The sequence below is a fragment of the Lactuca sativa genome, chromosome 4, assembly GCF_002870075.4.
Source record: "Lactuca sativa cultivar Salinas chromosome 4, Lsat_Salinas_v11, whole genome shotgun sequence".
NCBI lineage: Eukaryota > Viridiplantae > Streptophyta > Magnoliopsida > Asterales > Asteraceae > Lactuca > Lactuca sativa.
In genome coordinates this window covers 41,441,332-41,463,835 of record NC_056626.2, presented here as the reverse complement: position 1 = coordinate 41,463,835, position 22,504 = coordinate 41,441,332, and the positions used below count along the sequence as shown (strand labels likewise).

Below are 22,504 nucleotides of genomic sequence, written 5' to 3'. Positions count from 1 at the left end.
TATATATATATATATATATATATATATATATATATATATATATATATATATAGTAATAAAAGAATAGGTTTAATCTCATATTGACAAGTGTCATTCAATTAGAACCCCTCATTAATGTTATATATAATTTATCATGTCATTTGTCAACCTATTAATTATTCATTTCAAATTTCAAATTTTAAATTTCTCACTACAATTTTATTAAATTAATAATTGATTCTTCATTTTAAATTTTAAATTTTAAATTTCTCCCTTTAATTATATTAAATTAATAACATTAGATTAAAAATTAAATAAAATTAATATAAATTATAAAATGATATAACTCCACATATTTATTTAAATCAACGATTATAATTTTATATAACTAAAAAAATATCTCTTAAGTAATAATTTATTTAAAATAATTGATTAACGATTTTGATTTTTTAATACGAAAGTTTAATTAATTTTATAACCGTGGTTATCACGGGTTATAAACTAATATATATATATATATATATATATATATATATATATATATATATATATATATATATATATATATATATATATATATATATATATATATATATATAGGGTTAGGTTCATTTGAGACCACTTATATTTTGTGAGACCGTGAGACGCATTTGTTTATTTTTTTTTTAGTTAATTCATGTTCCGAAAATAATATTTAAAAAAAGAATTTTTTGATTTTTCCATTTATTTTGCATTTTAAAATTATTTTTAGAATATGTACAGTGTAATATTCTATTTAGAATATTTCACGTATTTTTCAAAAAAAATAGAATTTTTTTTTAATTTTTTTTAATTTTTTTTTATTTTTTTTAGTTAATTCATGTTCCGAAAATAATATTTAAAAAAAGAATTTTTAGATTTTTCCATTTATTTTGCATTTTAAAATTATTTTTTAGAATATGTCAGTGAAATATTCTATTTAGAATATTTCACGTATTTTTTAAAAAAAAAGACGGAATTTTTTTTATTTTTTTTTATTTTTTTTATATTTTTTTTAGTTAATTCAAGTTCCGAAAATAACATTTAAAAAAAGAATTTTGGATTTTTCCATTTATTTTGCATTTTAAAATTATTTTTAGATTTGGTCTCACGGTCTCACAAAATTAGAATGGTCTCAAATGAACCTGAACCTATATATATATATATATATATATATATATATATATATATATTAATTGATAGTACATTAGTATTACGAATTCAATAGATTACACTAGAATTGATGAATTAACTAAAGCATAATATTTACTATTCAGTGTGGTGTCCTATTTCCAACAAGTTAGCCTTAATGTCACGCATAAAATTAGCTATGGCAAGTTCATGAAATAACTTCATGCAGCATGAAAATTTATCGTCGGACATATTTGAATCCAACGTGATAGGTACGTAGGCTGAAACATAAGACCTTACGTTTTATTAGCTAGTTGGGTCTAATTAAGGTTGTAGCCAGCCTTTCAAGTGCATGGATATATAATTAAAGAAGTTGACGTGTTGCATGTAAAACAAACCAACCAAAAGACCGATCGTCTCTATATATATCTTTAATTATAGAGTAGATTTCTTTAATATAACCACAAAGTCGCTTCATATTCCACGGTTCACTTTGTTCTAAGGATCATGTATACCTGGTTCGTCATCATTGTTTCGGTCTGCTTGGCCGCCCTTATCTTCCGCCGGAGAGACGGCAAGAAGCTACCACCAGGACCCTCGTTCCTCTCCTCCAACTTCCTACTGTTAACCATTTCCGTAATGCAGGGGCTCAGGCCCATCATTACAAATCTAAAATCCAAATATGGACCTTTGATCACTTTTTCCTTCGGTTCTCGTCCTCTCATCTTCATCTGCAGCCAAGATCTCGCACACGAAATCCTCATCCAGAAAAGTTCAAGCGTAGCTGACCGCCCTAGCTATAGCTCCTTGGAGGAAAGCTGCACCATCACAAAAGCCTCGTACGGCTCTACATGGAGGTTCCTTCGTCGCAATCTTGCCACTGAAATCCTACAACCCTCCCGCGTGAAGTCCTATTCCGGGGCCCGCAAGTGGGCACTTCAAATTCTGATTGGTCGCCTGCAGCAGCAACAGCAGCAGGAGGAGGCTGCAGGAGTCAAGGTGATTGATCATTTTGAACACGCGATGTTCAGCCTGTTTGCGCTGATGTGCTTTGGGATGAAGCTTGACGAGCATCGTATTAATGAAATTATTAGCAAGTCGCGTGATATGTTGTTTGCAGTCCATCCTGGGAATTTGGGTGTTAACATACTCTGTACTTTTCCAAGGTTGGGGAAGATATTATTGAGAAAAAAATGGAAAGATATATTGCAAAAGCGGGAAGATCAAGAAAAAGTGATGCTTCCGCTTGTTAAATCTCGAATTGAAGCTGTCAATAATTCTGAACCACAATTAGGTGGGAATCAAATGGTGGCATACGTTGATACTCTGATGCATCTACAGCTTCCCGAGGAGAACGCAAACAATGGAAATGGTGGAAAGCTGACCGATAAGGATTTAGTGAGCCTGTGTAACGAGTTCCTTAACGCCGGCACAGACACCACCATTAGTGCTCTACAATGGATCATGGCTAATCTTGTTAAGTATCCTCACATTCAGAGGAAGCTCTATGATGAAATCGTCTCAGTGGTTGGACCTCCACCTCCACTGCCACCACCAGGGGTGGAACTGAAATCATTTATAAGAGAAGAGGATCTACAGAATATGTCATACCTGAAAGCGGTAGTTTTAGAAGGGCTGAGGAGACATTCACCAGCGCCTTTCGTGCTTCCCCATAGGGCCCAGGAGGAGGCAGAGCTGCGAGGATTTACGATTCCACGTGGTGCCACCGTTAATTTCACTGTGGCTGATATGGGTCTCGATCCAAAAGTTTGGGATGATCCCGTGGAGTTCAAGCCAGAGAGGTTCTTGCAGGTTAATAATGGTGTGTTCGATGTAACTGGACGCAAAGGGATTAAGATGATGCCATTTGGTGTTGGAAAAAGAATGTGTCCTGGCTATGCTTTGGGCCTGCTTCACTTGGAATCTTTTGTTGCCAACTTGATTTGGTATTTCCATTGGACTCCACCCGATGGTCATGATGTTGATCTCACAGAGAAGGCCGAGTTTACCATCGTCATGATGAACCCTCTGCAAGCAAAAATCTCTTCAAGGACAGATAAAATAACCACCTGATATATACATAAATAGAAATATAAATACAAATAAAGACCCCACATGAATCTCCGTCTATGGGTTCTAATTAATGGAAATCTATTCCATATAAATATATATCAACTAAAGTTACGGATGTGATTCTATATTTTCAATACTATTTAAACTTACTATTGTTATATATATATATATATATATATATATATATATATATATATATATATATATATATATATATATATATATATATATATATATATATATATATATATATATAGGATCAAATGAGAACACCTAAAAGGTTGAGAACGCGAGAATAGATCTAGACCATCTAATTTTTAAGATGTATGACTATAATTAATTGTTATTTTTCTAATTATTAATACATTTAAAATATAAATTTCAAATTAAAGAAAATTATAAAGGGTATTCAGGTAAATAAACATTACCCTAATTTTGTAAACTCCTATAATTACTCCCTGCCTCTCTATTCTGTTGACCTAATTGACGGGTTTTAGCCATAAGAACTTTCTTATGTGCGCATGCAAAACCCTAATGCTTGGATCTAGGCTTTTTAAATAAACATGCTTTGAATTCAAGACTTCTAATGGCTAATTAGGTTAAATAACAACATTGAAACAGATAGAACCATACCTTTGAATTCCTTGTTGATCTTGTAGTCTTGGAGCTTCTAGAGTCACAAATGTCACTCCTCTAATGGCTTACAAACACCAATAGCAAGGAAGATGATTTAGGAGAGAGGAGAGGGAAGGAAATCAGCCAGGGTTCTCTTACTTTAGGTGAGATGCCGATTTCTCTTAGCCATGGGGTCTATTTATACTTGTAGACTCCTTAAAGGTTACAACCTAAACCCTAATTGGATAATCTTCTCTTAAGGCTATCTAAATCCTTTCCTTAGATAAGCAATGGACGATTTTGAAGCTATCCTAGCTTCTAGAATCTGTCCACTATATATCTATAAGGATTTATAGTCTAAAGCTTAACTATCAAACAATTGACAGTTTATACCCATTTATTTAATTAATCTTTTTAAGTCACCAAATTAATTCCAATTAATTCTATGACTTATATTAACCATATATTATTCTTTATATTATTCTCATAATATATTAATAATATTTACTCTCTCTTAATAAATAATCCTATCAACTTGCAGCCTTAGACACTATTCCAACAGTCCCCCACTTGGATAATTCTAGTAACTATAAGTACAATTCGGTTTGCAATCATAGCTCTCAAAGACGCTGTCAAACTCTGGTCTAATCAATCTTGTCCTTTAGATAAGGGATCGTACAGTCCTCTGTTAGATATCATGCTGACAATCCTATGGAATGGTTAGTCAAGCACTTAGGTTTCTCGATCTCTGATTTATTTGACATAGAACTTAATCGAACACATCAATTCAGTTCTGACCGGGCCCGGCACATAAGTCAAATCAAATCATCGAGCGGCCGAGATATCGCTTTTATCTTCTTAGATAAAAGTTACAGATAAACTTCGACTTATATGCATTTACTTATTCATTAACCAACTATACACAACAATGCGTTTTATAACACCGAGTTACTGATGCGTTTTCACATTATCAATGTACAATCAATTAACAAATAACAAACCATATATCTAGGTTTTAAGACTATATGATATTATCGTCTTGCGATCACCTTTTATATCGTATTCCATAAGGTGATTCCAGCAAGCGCGGGTTTGTTCCAATGCTCAAAACTAGTTCATAAGCACTCATGAACATTGCAGCAACCCTTTGCTATGTCTAACACCATTTAGACATTCTACACACCAATTCATGAAAATCTTCATTCATATCTACTTCCAACATATGAACGATTGTGGACAATTTGAACAATTCGATTATTCCTAATAAACTCAATTATTCTGGAAGTCAAAACATGCAAAGTGAAACAATAGTTAAACAATTAACATAAGACAGTAACATTACTCATGAATAAAACTCCTTTATTTAATCATCAAATGTTAATTATATTTATCTATTACACGTTTCTAATACTATCTAATCTATGCTAATATCATCCTTCAGCCCAATACTCCTAGCATGCTACAAGTGCTTAACCCTACTCAGTCCCTTCGTAAGCGGATCTGCTGGGTTATTTTTTGATGATATCCTCTTCACTACGAGTTGTCCTTCTTCTACACGATGTCTACTGAAGTGATATTTTCTGTCGATATGTCTTGATCTACCATGATCCCTCGGTTCCTTGGTTAAGGAAACCGCTCCTTCGTTATCACAGAAAATCTCCATTGGCTCCTTTATGGCAGGTACAACTCCAAGATCACCGATGAAGTTCATTAGCCATATTGCCTCTTTCGACGCTTCGCTCGATGCAATGTACTCTGATTCGCACGTGGAATCAGCTACGGTCTCCTGCTTTGAACTCTTCCATGTCACTGCTCCTCCATTTAGGGTAAAGACCCAGCCCGACTGCGAACGGTAGTTGTCCCTGTCGGTCTGAAAACTGGCGTCACTATACCCTCGCACCTTCAAGTCATCACTCCCTCCAAGGACTAGGAACCATTCCTTCGTCCTCCGAAGGTACTTAAGGATGTTCTTCACTGCAATCCAATGTGCTCTGCCAGGATTTCCTTGGTATCTGCTAACCATGCTCAAAGCGAAGGCTACATCAGGGCGAGTACAAGTCATAGCGTACATGATTGAGCCAACTGCGGAAGCGTATGGTACTCGGCTCATTTCCGCTATCTCAGCTTCGGTACTCGGACTTTGAGTCTTACTCAACTTGGCATTACTTTGTATCGGTAATTCTCCCTTCTTCGAGTTTTCCATACTAAAACGTTTTAGTACCTTCTCTAAGTAAGTGTTCTGACTAAGTCCAATTAGTCTCTTACTTCTTTCTCTTACTATCCTTATTCCCAAAATGTAAGAAGCCTCTCCGAGGTCCTTCATAGCAAAGCACTTCCCGAGCCAGGACTTAACCTCCTGCAGAGTCGGAATGTCGTTTCCTATGAGTAATATGTCATTGACATACAGAACGAGGAAGCTTACTATACTCCCACTGGCTTTGACATATATACAAGATTCGTCTTCGCTTCGTACAAATCCAAACTCTTTGACTTTCTCATCGAAGCAAAGATTCCATCTGCGAGACGATTGCTTAAGTCCATAAATGGACTTCTCAAGCTTACACACTCTATTCGGATGCTTCGGATCCACAAACCCCTCTGGCTGAGCCATGTAAACATCCTCATCCAACTTTCCGTTAAGGAAAGCGGTCTTGACATCCATTTGCCAAATCTCATAATCATGAAATGCGGCAATAGCTAGCATCACTCTAATAGATTTTATCTTCGCAACTGGTGAGAAGGTCTCATCATAGTCAACTCCGGGAGTTTGAGTAAAGCCCTTCGCAACCAATCGCGCTTTATATGTGTGTACATTTCCATCCACGTCAGTCTTCTTCTTGAAGATCCATTTGCACCCAACGGTCTTACGTCCGGGTACATAATCAACCAAATTCCAAACTTGGTTATCATACATGGATTGGATCTCGCTATCCATTGCCTCTTTCCACTTCGCAGACTCCGGGCCTGCCATGGCTTCCTTATAGCTATTAGGTTCATCAAGATTTACTAGTGTACCATCACTAATATACGTGTCCCCTTCGGTAGTAATATGAAAACCATAAAACTGGGGATGAACTCTAACTCTATCGGAACGTCTAAGAGGTAAGGACTCATCAATTGGTTCAACTGGAGTTTCCTCCTCGGGTTGAGTGCCAGCGGTAGAGGTTCCTTCATCTATCGACTCTTGAATCTCTTCAAGTTCGATTTGCCTCCCACTGTCCCCTTGGCTTATGAGTTCTCGCTCTCGGAAAACTCCTCTCCTCGCAACGAAGACAACATTGTCCTTCAGTCTATAGAAGAGATATCCAAAGGATGTCTGCGGGTAGCCAATAAAAATACATCGCTCACTCCGAGGTTCGAGCTTGTCATGAGTATCTCGTCTTACGAAAGCCTCGCAACCCCAAACCTTGATGTGTGCCAACGAGGGAGCTTTCCCTGTCCACATCTCGTGAGGTGTTTTGGCAACCTTCTTAGTAGGGACTCAGTTAAGGATATGGGCGGCAGTCTCTAAGACATACCCTCAAAAGGAGATAGGTAGTGAAGCACGACTCATCATAGAGCGAACCATATCCAATAAGGTTCGATTACGCCTTTCTGCCACACCATTCAACTGCGATGTCCTAGGAGGCGTCAATTGCGAAACTATTCCACACTCCTTGAGATAATCGTGGAATTCAAGACTTAGGTACTCTCCTCCTCGATCGGATTGAAGCATCTTGATTTTCCTGCCCAATTGATTCTCCACTTCATTCTTGAACTCTTTGAACTTTTCAAAGGTTTCTGACTTTTTCTTGATTAAATAGATATACCCATATCTACTATAATCATCGGTAAAAGTCATGTAGAAGCGGTTCCCATCCTTCGTGGTTGATCTAAACGGTCCACATACATCGGTATGTATTAGGTCCAATAGACCTTCACCCCTTTCACACGTACTCGTGAAGGGTGACTTAGTCATTTTTCCAAGTAAACAAGACTCGCATGTGTCATCTTCCCTAAGGTCGAATGACTCCAACACTCCATCCTTTTGGAGTTGGGCTATGCGTTTCTTGTTGACATGTCCAAGACGACAATGCCACAAGGATGCTTTATCCATACTAGTGGAAGAATCTATATTCAAAACATCATTTCCTAAGTTATCAACAATCATAACAGTTTCATAAATTCCATTACATGGTATAGCTTCAAAGTAAAAGACACCATTTAGATAAGCCAAAATAGAACCATTCTCATTATTAAAAGAAAATCTAAATCCTTGTCTATATAAACCATGAAATGAAATGATATTTCTAGCCATTTCTGGCGAATAGCAACAACTGTTCAAATCTAAACACAAATTATTCCTAAGCACTAAAGAATACACTCCAATCTTGGTCACAGGCGACGATCTTCTGTTCCCTATGATTAGATTGATCATTCCTTGCTCCACATCCCTACTTCTTCTTAGTCCCTGCACATTAGAACAAATGTGGTAACCACAACCGGTATCAAGAACCCAAGAAATAGCATGATTAGAATCGTTAGATTTAATTGTGTATATACCTGCGAAAGAGGGCTTGATCTTTCCTTCTTTGATTGCTTGCAGGTACTCTGGGCAGCTTCTCTTCCAATGTCTTATCTTGTGGCAGTGGTGGCACTCTGCCTCCTTCGGGTTAGGACAGGGCTTAGCGGGATCAACTTTCGTCCCACTAGAAGAGGCACCATCTCGGGCTTTGACCTTGCGATAGTTCTTCGATGAAGCCTTCCTCTTCTTTCCCTTTCCTTGACCAATAGCCAAGACAGGAGCAGCAGTCGGATTGGGAGTTGGTGCAACATACTTGTCTTTGAAGTTGCTCTCAGCGACCCTCAAAAGACCTTGGAGTTTGCTTAGGGTGACCTCCTCTTTGTTCATGTGGCAGGTCATCCTAAATTGATTGTACATCGGAGGCAAAGAGTGAAGCACCATGTCGATCGCCAAGTCTTCCCCAAAGTCAACATTTAACTTGCGAAGGCGGTCGACATACCTTTGCATCTTTTGCAGGTGCACGGTAAGAGATTCTCCATGACCCATCTTAGCGGAAATTATGTTAGTGAAAATCTCATAACGCTCTTGTCTCGCGTTCTGGTGGTATCTCTCCAATAAGTCTTGGTGCATCTCGTACGGGTACATGTCCTCGTAGGACTTTTGGAATTCGGAGTTCATGGTGGCAATCTTGATGCAATGTACCTTCGTTGCATCTCGCTCATGAGTCTCAAAAGCGGTGATTTTGGCCGGAGTAGCGATTTCATGGTTGATTTTCTCGAGCTTCTCATCGAGGACATACTCCTTATCCTCATAGCGAGCAATGGTGCGAATGTATCTTATCCATTCGCTAAAGTTCGTTCCATCGAAAGTGACCTTTTGGCAAAGGCTCATCAACGTGAAAGAACTAGCAGCAGCGTTGTTTGCATTCGACATCTACAAAAGAAAAGGTCAAAGATAGATTAGAACAAGAATCCATAATTATCACCCAATAAGAAAAATTAGGGCTAGGATCCAACAATAACATTTACATACTAGAAAAGGGATGCCGTAATCTAACATGCAAATAAATTGAAGGTAAGTGAATGACGATTTACTAATTCTCCATCAGAAAAACTTAACTATTAGTCCTAAGTGTATTGAGAATTCCTAGGTTCGGATGAGATTCATTGAAACTATTCAATGACATGTTTAAATCTCGATATGCCCCTCTTGTTTGTGACTGGGATACCGAGGATCACAAAGCAGGTGTGAATTACCATGCAAATTCACATGGTGCCTTCATTGTAACGATCACCTATTCGATGTGCCGGTAAACCACACACGCTCCATCGACCTATGATAAACAATGAATCACCCTTTGCCACCTTTGCTTAGAACCAATTAGTGTGCCGGTAAACCACACACGCTCCACTAACTTCTTAGCAAGGGTGCAAAGTGTAATTTCATGGGATTGCATCAATTCACTTTTCCTAAAGTAACTAAGATTGGGAAATTTTAAAAAATGTGTAGTAACTTTGTATTACTTATTATACTTTTAATGAGAGGATGAGGTTGCCCTATCCTACCCGTTCGGCTAATGACCCTCCACCAATCAAGCAAGCAGTGGGTGTGAGTGTACACCCATTAAGCGTCATTTTATAGGCCGCAACCTTATACCCACCTTATAGATCGACTTCGTGAATGAGGCCTACTAACGGTAAGACTAGCATTTAGTTATACATATATATATTATTCTAGTAATATCATATTAGTATAAGGTTGTATTTTAAACCTTTTAAAATCTAGGGTTTGAAATTTAAGTTGTCTAAATTAAAACTTTTAATCACAAATATAAATTTCAAAACTTGAGGGCAAGTTTTAAACATTTAAAACATGGAGGATCAAATAACAAATAATTCCAATTAACAATTAATATCCTAATTATCTATATTTGATTTTATTCAAGATTTCTTTGAAAGATAATTACCAAAATAATTAAAATAATTAATTAATTATCATATAAGGAAATTAAATATTTTATTAGTTGATAAATACCTTTAACTAGATCAAGATAATAGTCATATATATCAAAAAATCGGATTTAGGTTGATCTATTATGATTAAGGTAAGTTTCCATAAGATAATTATGAAAAAATTCCGAATCTGGCCATTCCTGACGCCTGGACTCGCCGAGTGCACAAAGGGACTCGCCGAGTCAGGCCTACTCGCCGAGTCCACTTTGGAACTTGCTGAGTCCATGACTCAGAAACCAAAAAATCGAATTTTGCAGGTTTGTTTCAGTTAATCAAGCAACAATTTAATGAAAACCAAGCTAGGCTCTGATACCACTGATGGGTTTTAGCCATAAGAACTTTCCTATGTGCGTATGCAAAACCCTAATGCTTGGATCTAGGCTTTCTAAACAAACATGCTTTGAATCCAAGACTTCTAATGGCTAATTAGGTTAAATAACAACATTGAAACAGATCTAGAACCATACCTTTGAATTCCTTGTTGATCTTGTAGTCTTGGAGCTTCTAGAGTCACAAATGTCACTCCTCTAATGGCTTACAAACACCAATAGCAAGGAAAATGATTTAGGAGAGAGGAGAGGGAAGGAAATCGGCCAGGGTTCTCTTACTTTAGGTGAGATGCTGATTTCTCTTAGCCATGGGGTCTATTTATACTTGTAGACTCCTTAAAGGTTACAACGTAAACCCTAATTGGATAATCTTCTCTTAAGGCTATCCAAATCCTTTCCTTAGATAAGCAATGGACGATTTTGAAGCTACCCTAGCTTCTAGAATCCGTCCACTATATTTCTATAAGGATTTATAGTCTAAAGCTTAACTATCAAACAATTGACAGTTTATACCCCTTTATTTAATTAATCTCTTTAAGTCACCAAATTAATTCCAATTAATTCTATGACTTATATTAACCATATATTATTCTTTATATTATTCTCATAATATATTAATAATATTTACTCTCTCTTAATAAATCATCCTATCAAGTTGCTATGGTGAAGGCAACCCAAAAGGACCATGCACAACCGGGTCAAATACTTTCCTAATATAGTTGCAGCCTTAGACACTATTCCAACACTAATTTCATACAACATACATTCGACATCTTCATCACATAGCCGAATCACACAACTGATCCTAGCTACTTCCATTTTCCTTTTGCCTTACTCGACAGATGAACTATCCACATCGAAGATGATGCTTCCTGATTTCACCCCAAATGTCGATTTTTTTTGTTGTTTGCACTTTCCCCCCATTTGTGCGCTGCTGATGACGACGATTAAGTCACAAGGGTCGCCAGATAATCGACGCCCTTCCTTCCCCTCTTCCCTCTATCTCTTCAACCTCTTTGAAGCAATGAAACATAATCAAGTGAGTGGATTATCGCCTACAGTCCTTTCATTCCGAGTGAGAGTTTCACAAATTGATTTTGTTTTCATGTCATTATTATTATTATTATTTTTACTTTTGTGATCTATTATGGAAATCTGTATCAATTCAATGGGAATATCTTAATTTTGCTCAGCACATATTCGATGAAATGCCCCAAAGGTATCGATCCCATGTTTAATATCTGAGAGTAACAGTAACAGTAAAAGTGTCGATCTTGATTCCACTTCAGGGACAATGGATTGGCAGACATAACTGCTAATAAGCAATAAGAGGGGCAATTCTGGTAATCCTAGGTTTTCTCTTTCTTTTTCTAATTTCATGTTCCAATTTTTTGAATGTTCTTGTTTACGTAATCATCATCATCATATATGAATTCAATGTTAAGAAACCTAAGCTTTGATTCATCTGAATCTGCAAACCGTTCCTATGCTGACACGAATCAACTGATCCCACAAACTCAGATCAATAAATTACCAAAGATTTTATGTGCAGATTGGCTTAGCCTAGAAGAGTTTCATGGACATAATGGTTTGGCGTTCAATGGTGGGGCTAGCAACGACTCAAATTACCAAGATACCCCTATGAATGAACTGCTATCAGATGAAGCTTCCACATACAACAATGAAGAAACCCAAACACCCCCTGTTGTTGTAATAGAGTAGGATAAAACAGAGGGGGCTGCTGCCTTTGGCTCGCCGGAAACCACCAACAAACACCTTTGGTGGGGGTGTTTTTGTTGCAGCTCGAAGACATGCGAAAAAGAAGGGAGTGTGAGAGGAAATGGAAGAATGAAAATTTGTATGTATTTATGAATAGTAGTGTATTCATTTGTGAATAGCAGTGCATTCATGTGTGAATAACAGTGAATGAACAGCAGTGCATTCATGTGTGAACAATAGTGTATTCATTTGTGAATAACAGTGAATGAATGTATTTATTTATGATTAGAGGTATTCATTTATTCAATTCCGAATAACAGGGTACTTATTTCTTAATAGCACTGTATTCATTTGTGAATAACAGTGTAAGCATGTGTTAATGAGTATATTTATTTATTATTAGAGGTATTCTTTTTATGAAGAAATGATAATTTTTACACTCTTTTTATTTTCAATTGATTAAAAAAAGAAATTGGATTACTTGTAAATTGATGTGTATTTATTTGTGATTGGAGTAGTATCAGGTTTTTTGAAAAAAAATCATTTATGAATACAAATGTACTAATTTGGTGTTCGATTTCTATTCATTTATTTGAACAAAAAAAAAACCATGAAATAGGAGAAAAAAATTGATTTTTGTAAGAATTGTTTTTTAGTTTTAAAATAAATTTTGGTAAAAATGTTTTTTATATTCCATTAATAAGAAAAATAAAAAATTGATATTTATTTCTTTTTTGGTAACTGATCCTAAATTTTAGGGAATTTGATTGAATTTTAGTTTATTTTAATTTAATTAAAATATACAATTACTAGTATGCCCTTATACATTCATTGGTCCAAAATTGTTCTCGCGTTCTCAACCTTTTATGTGTTCTCATTTGATCATCTCCCTATATATATATATATATATATATATATATATATATATATATATATATATATATATATATATATATATATATATATATATATATCGCTGTGAGGTATGTAAGTCTGGGTATAGAACCCTTCAAAACTACAATGTTTTCAAACCTTGTGAAATGAATTTAGGGTGTCCTATATTATAATATTGATTTTTAATCTTCTTCTTGTTCAACAATTCTGTTTACAGAGTTAAGTAATAATCTCACTTTAAGTCCCTGATTTCCATAACCCATGATAACAATGACATTCGAATATCTATAATATTAGTTAAACGCTAAGACTTTAAAGGCAAGCAAATTATACCTCATATAAGAAAGCTACCATGCTATCATAATATAGTACTTATTCTTTCTCACTCTATTGTCTGCACCAATGGTCAATAATGGCTTCCGTTTTATCTCGCCGAAGTTGGGATTCATGAAAATATAAACTAGATAAAGTGTTGAATAAACACTCACACACACATTGTAGCACCTGCAGATTCGGGCTAGACAAGTTAGAAACGATAAGCGTCAAAAATAACTTTTTTTATAGATGATTATTTAGAATAAATAATCTTAACTAAGTTGTAATATATGTCACAAGGTTTTCGTACATATAAAGAACGCTGAAATCCGAGTTATAACGAAAAAGTTATGACATGTCGAAGTTTCGCAATAAAACCAAAACGACACCGGGAATCGTAAAAAATGAGTTTACGATAAAGTAATTTTTAGCTTTATGAGTCTAAATGAAAGTTGTAGAGTAAGTCTCCACCTACGCGTGGATATAAGGAACATAAAAAACGGAGCTCGTATGCAAAAGTTATGACCTTCCGAAAATGCAGTTGTCTAAGAGCATGACACATGTCAGAAACCCTAATCTGACTGGGCTCACGACGTGAGCATGTTTTCTTACGACATGAGGAGTCAAACGGACACTAATAGAGCCTAGAAAATACCTGGGAAGTTTATGGGATGACTCTTGGAAGCTCACGGCGTGAGCATATCTTTCTCATGACGTGAGAAGTCATCCGGACACCTTTCGGAGCTATAAACGCAAATGACAGGTCTACAAGGTGAGCAAGATCGAGCTCATGACGTGAGCATGTCAGGATCACGACGTGAGAGAGCCAAAATCAGCCTATAAATAGCAATCAAGGCTCATTCTTTCATTACACCTTCTATTTTCGTTCTCTCTGGTTTTCCGAAGGCCGTTTCCCTTCCCGAGCCCGACAATCACGAACCGCTGACCGTTTCTAGTTAGATTCTATCCAATCACGCTATTAATGTGAGTGCATAATTATTTTCATCTTACACATAGATATGAAGTATTTAATATAAATTATGTGCTATGTGTGTACATTATCTCGATACTTGCTATCTATGCTGAATGAATAACTTTATACACGTTTAAATTTATTTAAACTGTATATGTAATTTATATCTACAAATATATTGCGTAAAACATGGGTAGATGAATTAGATGATGTGTGATGAAATAAAAATTGATAAGAGGTCTCGATGTTTAAGATGATATAGTCATCTAGTAAAGTATAGACAACGACCACAGACTATTCTAGACAGTCCAGTGGAATGTTAGCAGGCTCGTAACATGTAGGTGTTTTTGAAATAAGTGTTCATTAGGTGTTTTTGAACTAAGAGTTCATTAGGTGTTTTTGAACTAGGTGTTCATTAATTATTTTTGAACTATGTGTTCACTAGATGTATTCTAAATATCTTGACAGTTTTGCCTAAAGAATAATATTGGCGGCTGTGCCTAATAGAGAATGTCATAATCCTTGTAGTTGTGCCTAAATGATAATATTGGCAGTTCTGCCTAATAGAGAATGTCATAATCCTGACAGCTATGCCTAATTGATAATATTGGCAGTTATGTCTAATAGATAATATTGCCTATTCTTTAGGAGAATCCTTAGGAATAAAAAAGTGAATAATAGATTATTCATAGGGTAGATCTTTAAGGAATAAAGAAGATAATGGAGATGGTAATTGGTTGATTGTTTGATGATTAAACTTAATAATTATATTATTGTGGGTTGAAAAACTTATGTATTCACCAATGTTTTAAAACCCGGGTTTTTAGTAGACCCGGTGTGATGACTGGTTCACGGGTCAACCGGTTCAACTGGTTGAACCACCGGGTCAACCCGGTTTATGGTCTTTTTCTATTTCTATATATTTCTACTTTCATGCATAATGCATAAACATATAAAACCAATGATTTGATGTCCACAAAGTTTAAACATTGAAAAACATTGAAGAAACCGCAAACGGCTCATTGTTTTGGCGTTCGCTACTTGTATCCAATTATCCAAACTCTATTGAAACGGGTCAATTCGGTTTAACCGGTTCAACATAAGCGGTCAAACCGCGGTTTAGGGGAAACCCGGCCGATTCGACCCAGTTCGTATTTTTACAAAAAATCGGTCTCAATTTACCCGCCTTCTACCCCGGGTCACGGTCAAACCGGTTGAACCGGTCGGGTCGACCCGGGTTTTAAAACATTGGTACTCACCATGTTTCCCAATCTGACCCACTCAGCTTATTTGTATCACATGTGTCAGATACGAAGCTACATTACACTGAGAATTTAAAATATATGCGGATCATTAGTGTAAATGAATGTAAGATCTGTTTATGCTTATGTATTGACAATGACATCCCAAAGTTTTAATATAAACAAAATACATTTCTTCGGAAATGCTTTGATAATATGTTTATCATGTTTTCTGGGAACAAATTCTGCAACACTTTTCTATGAAAGATTATTCTGCTTTTATTATAAAAACATAAACGAAATCGGTTTTTCTAATTGTATTTCTGATTGTGAAATTAGAGATGTCACACACGTCTCTCTCTAGGAGCTCGTTGGAGCTGTTTAATCATGTCATTGGTGGCCATCAACAAATGAAGCACTCCATCGTAACCCACATCGTCGGAAAGTAAGGTATTATCACCAGAGAGATAGTACAAACAAAACATATACAAAAACATCCCCATATTAACCTCCCTTTTACTCCATGGTTTCTCATAGTTCCAGATCTGAACCTCTAATATAGCACTTTATCTTCCAGTTCATCAGATCTCTTTTTCCTCTTGCACTCCATTCTCACCTACATCGTCCTATACGCGGTGCAAACTTTTATATATATATATATATATATATATATATATATATATATATATATATATATATATATATATATATATATATATATTCAAATGAGAACATTTTTCCGATGAGAGCATTTGAGAACTTTTTTTTTAAATTAGACTAATACAAAAGGGTATTTAAGCCATTTATTTTGAAGCTGCTCCATCCATCCAACCCCCAACTCACTAGTTGTATTTGTCTATTACTTTACATAGTATTACATCTCATTTGAAGCTACTCCACCAAGACCACCACCTACCACTGGTCCGTCACCGTTGGCCGGCCGCCGGACCACTACCAAAATGTTGTGTCTCTACTCTCTATGAGTTTGCTTCTCCTCTGAACTGCCTCCCATATCTTGTTTGATTAGATCTGAATTTAAAGTTCAATGCTATCTAATCCATTTCCGATCTGTATAAGAGAGATCATAAATTAGGAAAAATCTCCACCGGAAAGGGAAATCTGACCTCTTAATTTTGATTCTGGAAGCGGATAAGCGAATGACGGGCCTTTGTGTGGTCCGGACGAGATTCAAGGCTTGTCGCTCCGTCAATCGATCTTACGAGGGTTTCGTGTCTCGATCAACGAGCTTGATCTGTCGATGGACACCTGGTTCCTAGCCGACTTACACAACATCTTTGCTGAAAGCGGTGACGACGAGAACGAAAAGAGACCAAGCGAGCTAACAAGTTTGAGGAGGATTTGTTGGCGGATCCCGGGGTATGCGTGCAAAAATTTCAGATGCATTTTATGCATATTTATCCTCTGCAACTAGTGCAACAGAAGCCATAAGTGCTACACAGATAAAGGTATCTTTAAGATTTGTACCTTGTGCTATGAGAATGGTTTGATCATGTGCATATCTTTTCTGGACCATTAGATCACCAATAATAACATTTACTAAATTATTAAATCAAATAAAAAACTTTATGCTTCTCCGAATCCATAACAAACTTAACTATGATTTGTAAATTTTATAAAATATGATGTGTTAGGTTACACGTATCAACATCAAAAAATGTATTAGTTTTCTATTGTTATAGCAATAAAAACCAAATGAAAAATATGTATGAGGAGTTCATCTCAATTTTATAATGCTTTTTTAAATTTTATTAAAAAAATAAAATTTAGAAAATATTATTTAACATTTAGGAAGGTAATTTGAAATTGTTTTAAACCTTCTAACAAAAATAACCAAAAGTGTGTTGGATATTAAAGAAGTCAACCTCATGTGAATTCTTGGCCAACTAATTACCTCTTGTGTTTATGTAAATAAATAACAAGAAAGACAATTGTATTTTTACTTTTCTTTTCTCTAGAGAACTAGTTATGTATTAAATAACATAATTATATTTTCATTATATTGATCTTATTTTACTTTTCATTATAGTTATGTATTAAAAAAGAAAAGGATAATCTAAGATAATTTGATAAAACTTATTTCAATTACTTTTATTTGTATAAGATATGCGATGTGTAATATATTATAGGTCATTAAGTATTTATATTTAAAAAGTTTTTAATAATTAAAATGTATAAATTATAAAACTCAAATATGAGAGAAAGACAAATGCATTGCAATCACATATAATCACATATAATTATATGTATTTAATCACATATAATTTATTTGGAAAATATTTGTTGCTACGTTCTTGATTAAATAATAGTTTTCTTGTATATAATCACATGTGATTATATGTAAACAATCACATATGATTTATATGGACACGATTTATTATCTCTTTCTCGATTCAATAGTTGTTCTTATGTACTGAATCATATGTGATTATATGTATCTAACCACATATGATTTATATTAACATAAAAAAAATTTGTCCATATAAATCATATGTGATTATACGTTATTATACATAAAAAAAAAATTGATTTTTTCCACATAAATCGTATTTTGATCAAATACATATGATTAAAAACACAAGACCAAATATTGAATTGAAAAATAGAAAGTGAATCTTGTCCCATAAATCATGTGACTAAAGGCATGTAATCACATATGATTATGTATATCTAATCACATATGATTTATATAGAAAAAGTTAGTCTTGTGCATATATATCATATGTGATTAAATATGTATAATCACACATGATTATATATACAATAACAAATATTGAATTAAGAACATGAAAACAATCATCTTAAAAGTGATAAACTTAAGGCTTAACCATTCAGTCCTTAATAGAACACCAAAAGTGATTTAAAAGCTATTATGATCAATTTTCCCAAATCTGTCCACCAACTTCTAAAATTCGTGCAATTCAATAATAACATCTAAAAATCATGAGACTTAGTTTTCTGTAAATCTTAATGTGTCTAGTTTCTTCAAACTTTGAATCACAATTCGAAACTCCAACTCTTAGGGGTAAAATTGACAATCTTCTCAGGCTGGTCCATACTGTCACAGATTTCATGCATTGTCTTCAAAAAATCATAATCAATTCATCAAAACTCCATATGCAAAAATTCCAAAGCCTATAGTTATACATGGATGTATAGTTACCCACATATAAAGGTACATATGTAATTCTTAGTAGATTGGTACAGTTTATTCCAAGAGTGTTGAGTGGTCCAGAAAGTGACAGCTAAAAGTTACTAACTTATAAATTTAATATAAAATAAATCAAAAATCATTAGAACAAGAACTTTATATTTCTAAAAAGAAAAAAGTGGGAGCTTTAACAATATAATTTTATCAAAATTTATTAATGGGTTGAAAGGTAAGAAAACATATCCCAAATAGAGCACTACAATCAACGAGAAAATAAGGAAATATATACATAAGTTTTATAAGATTAATACAACAAAGCAGAAGCAAAATAATGTTATAATTTTTGTGTAGGTTCTCGGAAAGGAAATGATCCATCTTGCTCATAGTAGCTAATTTTCAAGTTCAATGAGGTGAGTTACACTAACTCTCTTATTATGTAGGCATTACTTGTTTTATGTTATTGTTCATGGATACCTTAATCTGGTAGATTGAACAAGGAAATGCATAATGTAGTTTGTTTTCTAGGACACAAGAAGACAAGATTCATTTATGCGTTCTCGATTATTTAAATGTTCTCATGTATTAAATCACACGTGATTATACGATCTAATCAGATATAACTTATATACAAAAGATTTTTTTTTTATTTAATAGTTGTTCTTTGTCCATATTAATCTTATGTGATTAAATACATAAATAACATATGATTAAATATATGATAACAACTATTGAATTGAGAACGCGAATTTGGATTTTATTCACATAAATCATATGTGATTATATATATATATAAAATCACATATGATTAAATACACGAGAAAAACTATTGAATCGAGAACACGAAAATGAATATTGTCAACATAAATCATATACGATTAGATACATATAATAACATATGATTATGTGTATCTAATCACATATAATTTATGTTGATAAGATTCATTTTCGCATTCTCGATTCAATAATTGTTTTTTTCACTTTAATCATATGTGATTAAATGCATTTAATGAGTTGTGATTATATGTTTCTAATCACATATGATTTTATTTGGAAAAAACAAATCTTGTCTATATAAATCATATGTTATTAGATACATACAATCACATGTAATTATATACATGATAACAAATATTGAACCAAGAACACGAAAACAAATCTTTATCCAAATTAATGATATGTGATTATATGAATCTAATCATATATGATTTATGTGAACATAATTCATTTTTGCTTTATCGATTCAATAGTTGTTCTCATGTATTTTATCACATGTGATTATATGTATAATCGTATGTGATTAAGTATATGAGCACAACTATTGAATCGAGAAGGAAAATATCCATCTTGTCTACCTTAAATCATATATGATTTATATACATATAATCATATGTGATTAATTAGACAAAAAGCAATTATTCAGCCGAAACCGCAAAAATAAATATTGTATACATAAATCATATCTGATTAAATACATATAATCACATTTGATTATATGTATCCAATCATATATGATTTATGTGGATGAGATTCATTGTCACGTTCTCGATTCAATAATTGTTCTTTGTCCATTGTAATCATATGTGATTAAATTGTATATAATCATATGTGATTATATGTATCTAATAACATATGATTTATACGGACAAAAAATAATGATGTCTATATAAATCATACGTGATTAGATACATATAATCACATATGACAAGAACAACTATTGAATCGAGAACACAAAGACAAATATTTTACACATATATCATATGTGATTAAATGCATATAATCACATGTGATTATATGTATCTAATCACATAGAATTTATGTGGAAATTATTTATTTTCTTGTTCTTGATTCAGTTGTTGTTCGTGTGTGCTTAATTACATGAGATTATATGTATCTAATTAGATATGATTTATATTGACAATATTCATTTTCACATTCTTGTTCAATAGTTGTTCTTGTACATTTAGTCACATATGCTTTCTGTACACAAGATTCATTTTCGCGTTTTTGGTTAAATAATTTTTCTTGTTCCACATTAATCATATGTAATTAATACATACAATCACATATGATTATATACATAAGAAAAAATATTGACTCATGAATATTATCACTATAAATCACATGCGATTTGATACATATAATCACATGGGATTAAATACATGAGTACAACTATTAAATTGAGAAAGAAATAATGAATCTTGTCCACATAAATCATATGTGATTAAATACGTATAATCACATGTGATTAAATATATTAGAACAATTATTGAATCGATGCAATAATAAATATTTTCCATACGGATCATATGTGATTAAATATATATAATCACATGTGATTAAATACATAAGAACAACTATTGAATCAACACGTGGAAACAAAATATTGTCCATGTAAATCATATGTGATTAAATACATATAATCACATGTGATTTAATACACGATACCAATTATTAAATCGAAAACACGAAAATAAATACGGCCCACGTAAATAATATTTTATTAAATACATATAATCACGTGTAGTTATATGTATCTAATCACATATGATTTACGTGGACAGTATTCATTTTTGTATTCTTGATTCACTAGTTTTTCACGTGTATTTAATCACATGTGATTATATGTATTTAATAACAAATAAATCACATATGATTCGATACTTATAATCACATGTGACTCGATACACATGATGGTAGTTGGGTGGTGGCGGGTGGTGGTTAGTGATGGGTAGTGGTGGCGAGTGGTGGTGGTGAGTGGTGTTGGTTAGGTGGTGAGTGATGTTAGTTAGTGAGTTTTTTAATTGTTTGTAACTATTTTTTGATTTATATGAATATTATTTTATAATTTTAATTAAAACAATTGTGGTTTAAATTTGTTCTCAAATGTTCTCACGATAAAAAATGTTCTCGATTGAACGCTCATATATATATATATATATATATATATATATATATATATATATATATATATATATATATATATATATATATATATATATGGAAAAGTTCAATAGAGAACCATAATTATGGGTTTTTCAAGGAACCAAATCTTTTTTTCAATTTGTAGAGCTTATTCTTTATCGAAAAAAAATCTAAAAATATCTAAATTCATATATTAACATTATGAATGTGAAAAATATTTTTCGGTCTCACCGTGTGAATCCGGATTCACGTTGTGAATTTTCGAAGATTCACATTGTGAATTTGTGTAACACCGTAAATTTTCGAACAAATTTTTCATTTCAAAATATAATATTTTCATTCAAAACAAGGCATAAACATTTCAAGTGTCATGTCAAAATACAAATCATCTAAATCCCAAGATCACAAAACATCTTTCAGTGTGTACAGATCATGCCGACGCCTTCCCACAGTCCTCACTAGTACCTGAAGCACATACATAACAACTGTAAGCATAAATGCTTAGTGAGTTCCCCAAAATACAACTTACGCACATACGCCTTTCCAGGCCCTGACCTTCCGGTCCATGTGTATCAGGGGACTTCCGTCCCTGCTGGGTAAACCTTCCGGT

General features: G+C 33.7%; 1 protein-coding gene across 1 annotated transcript; it reads left to right on the top strand.

Annotated features, from left to right (window-relative positions):
* Positions 1 to 1,626: 1,626 nt before the first annotated feature.
* LOC111917787 (cytochrome P450 89A2) lies at positions 1,627 to 3,201 on the top strand. Its single transcript, XM_023913430.1, has one exon. The coding sequence runs from the start codon at positions 1,636 to 1,638 to the stop codon at positions 3,199 to 3,201; it is 1,566 nt and encodes a 521-aa protein (XP_023769198.1). The 5' UTR covers positions 1,627 to 1,635.
* Positions 3,202 to 22,504: the final 19,303 nt, after the last annotated feature.

Coding starts and splice junctions, on each gene's coding strand:
- LOC111917787 (XM_023913430.1), top strand. CDS start 1,636: ATGTATACCTGGTTCGTCATCATTGTTTCGGTCTGCTTGGCCGCCCTT.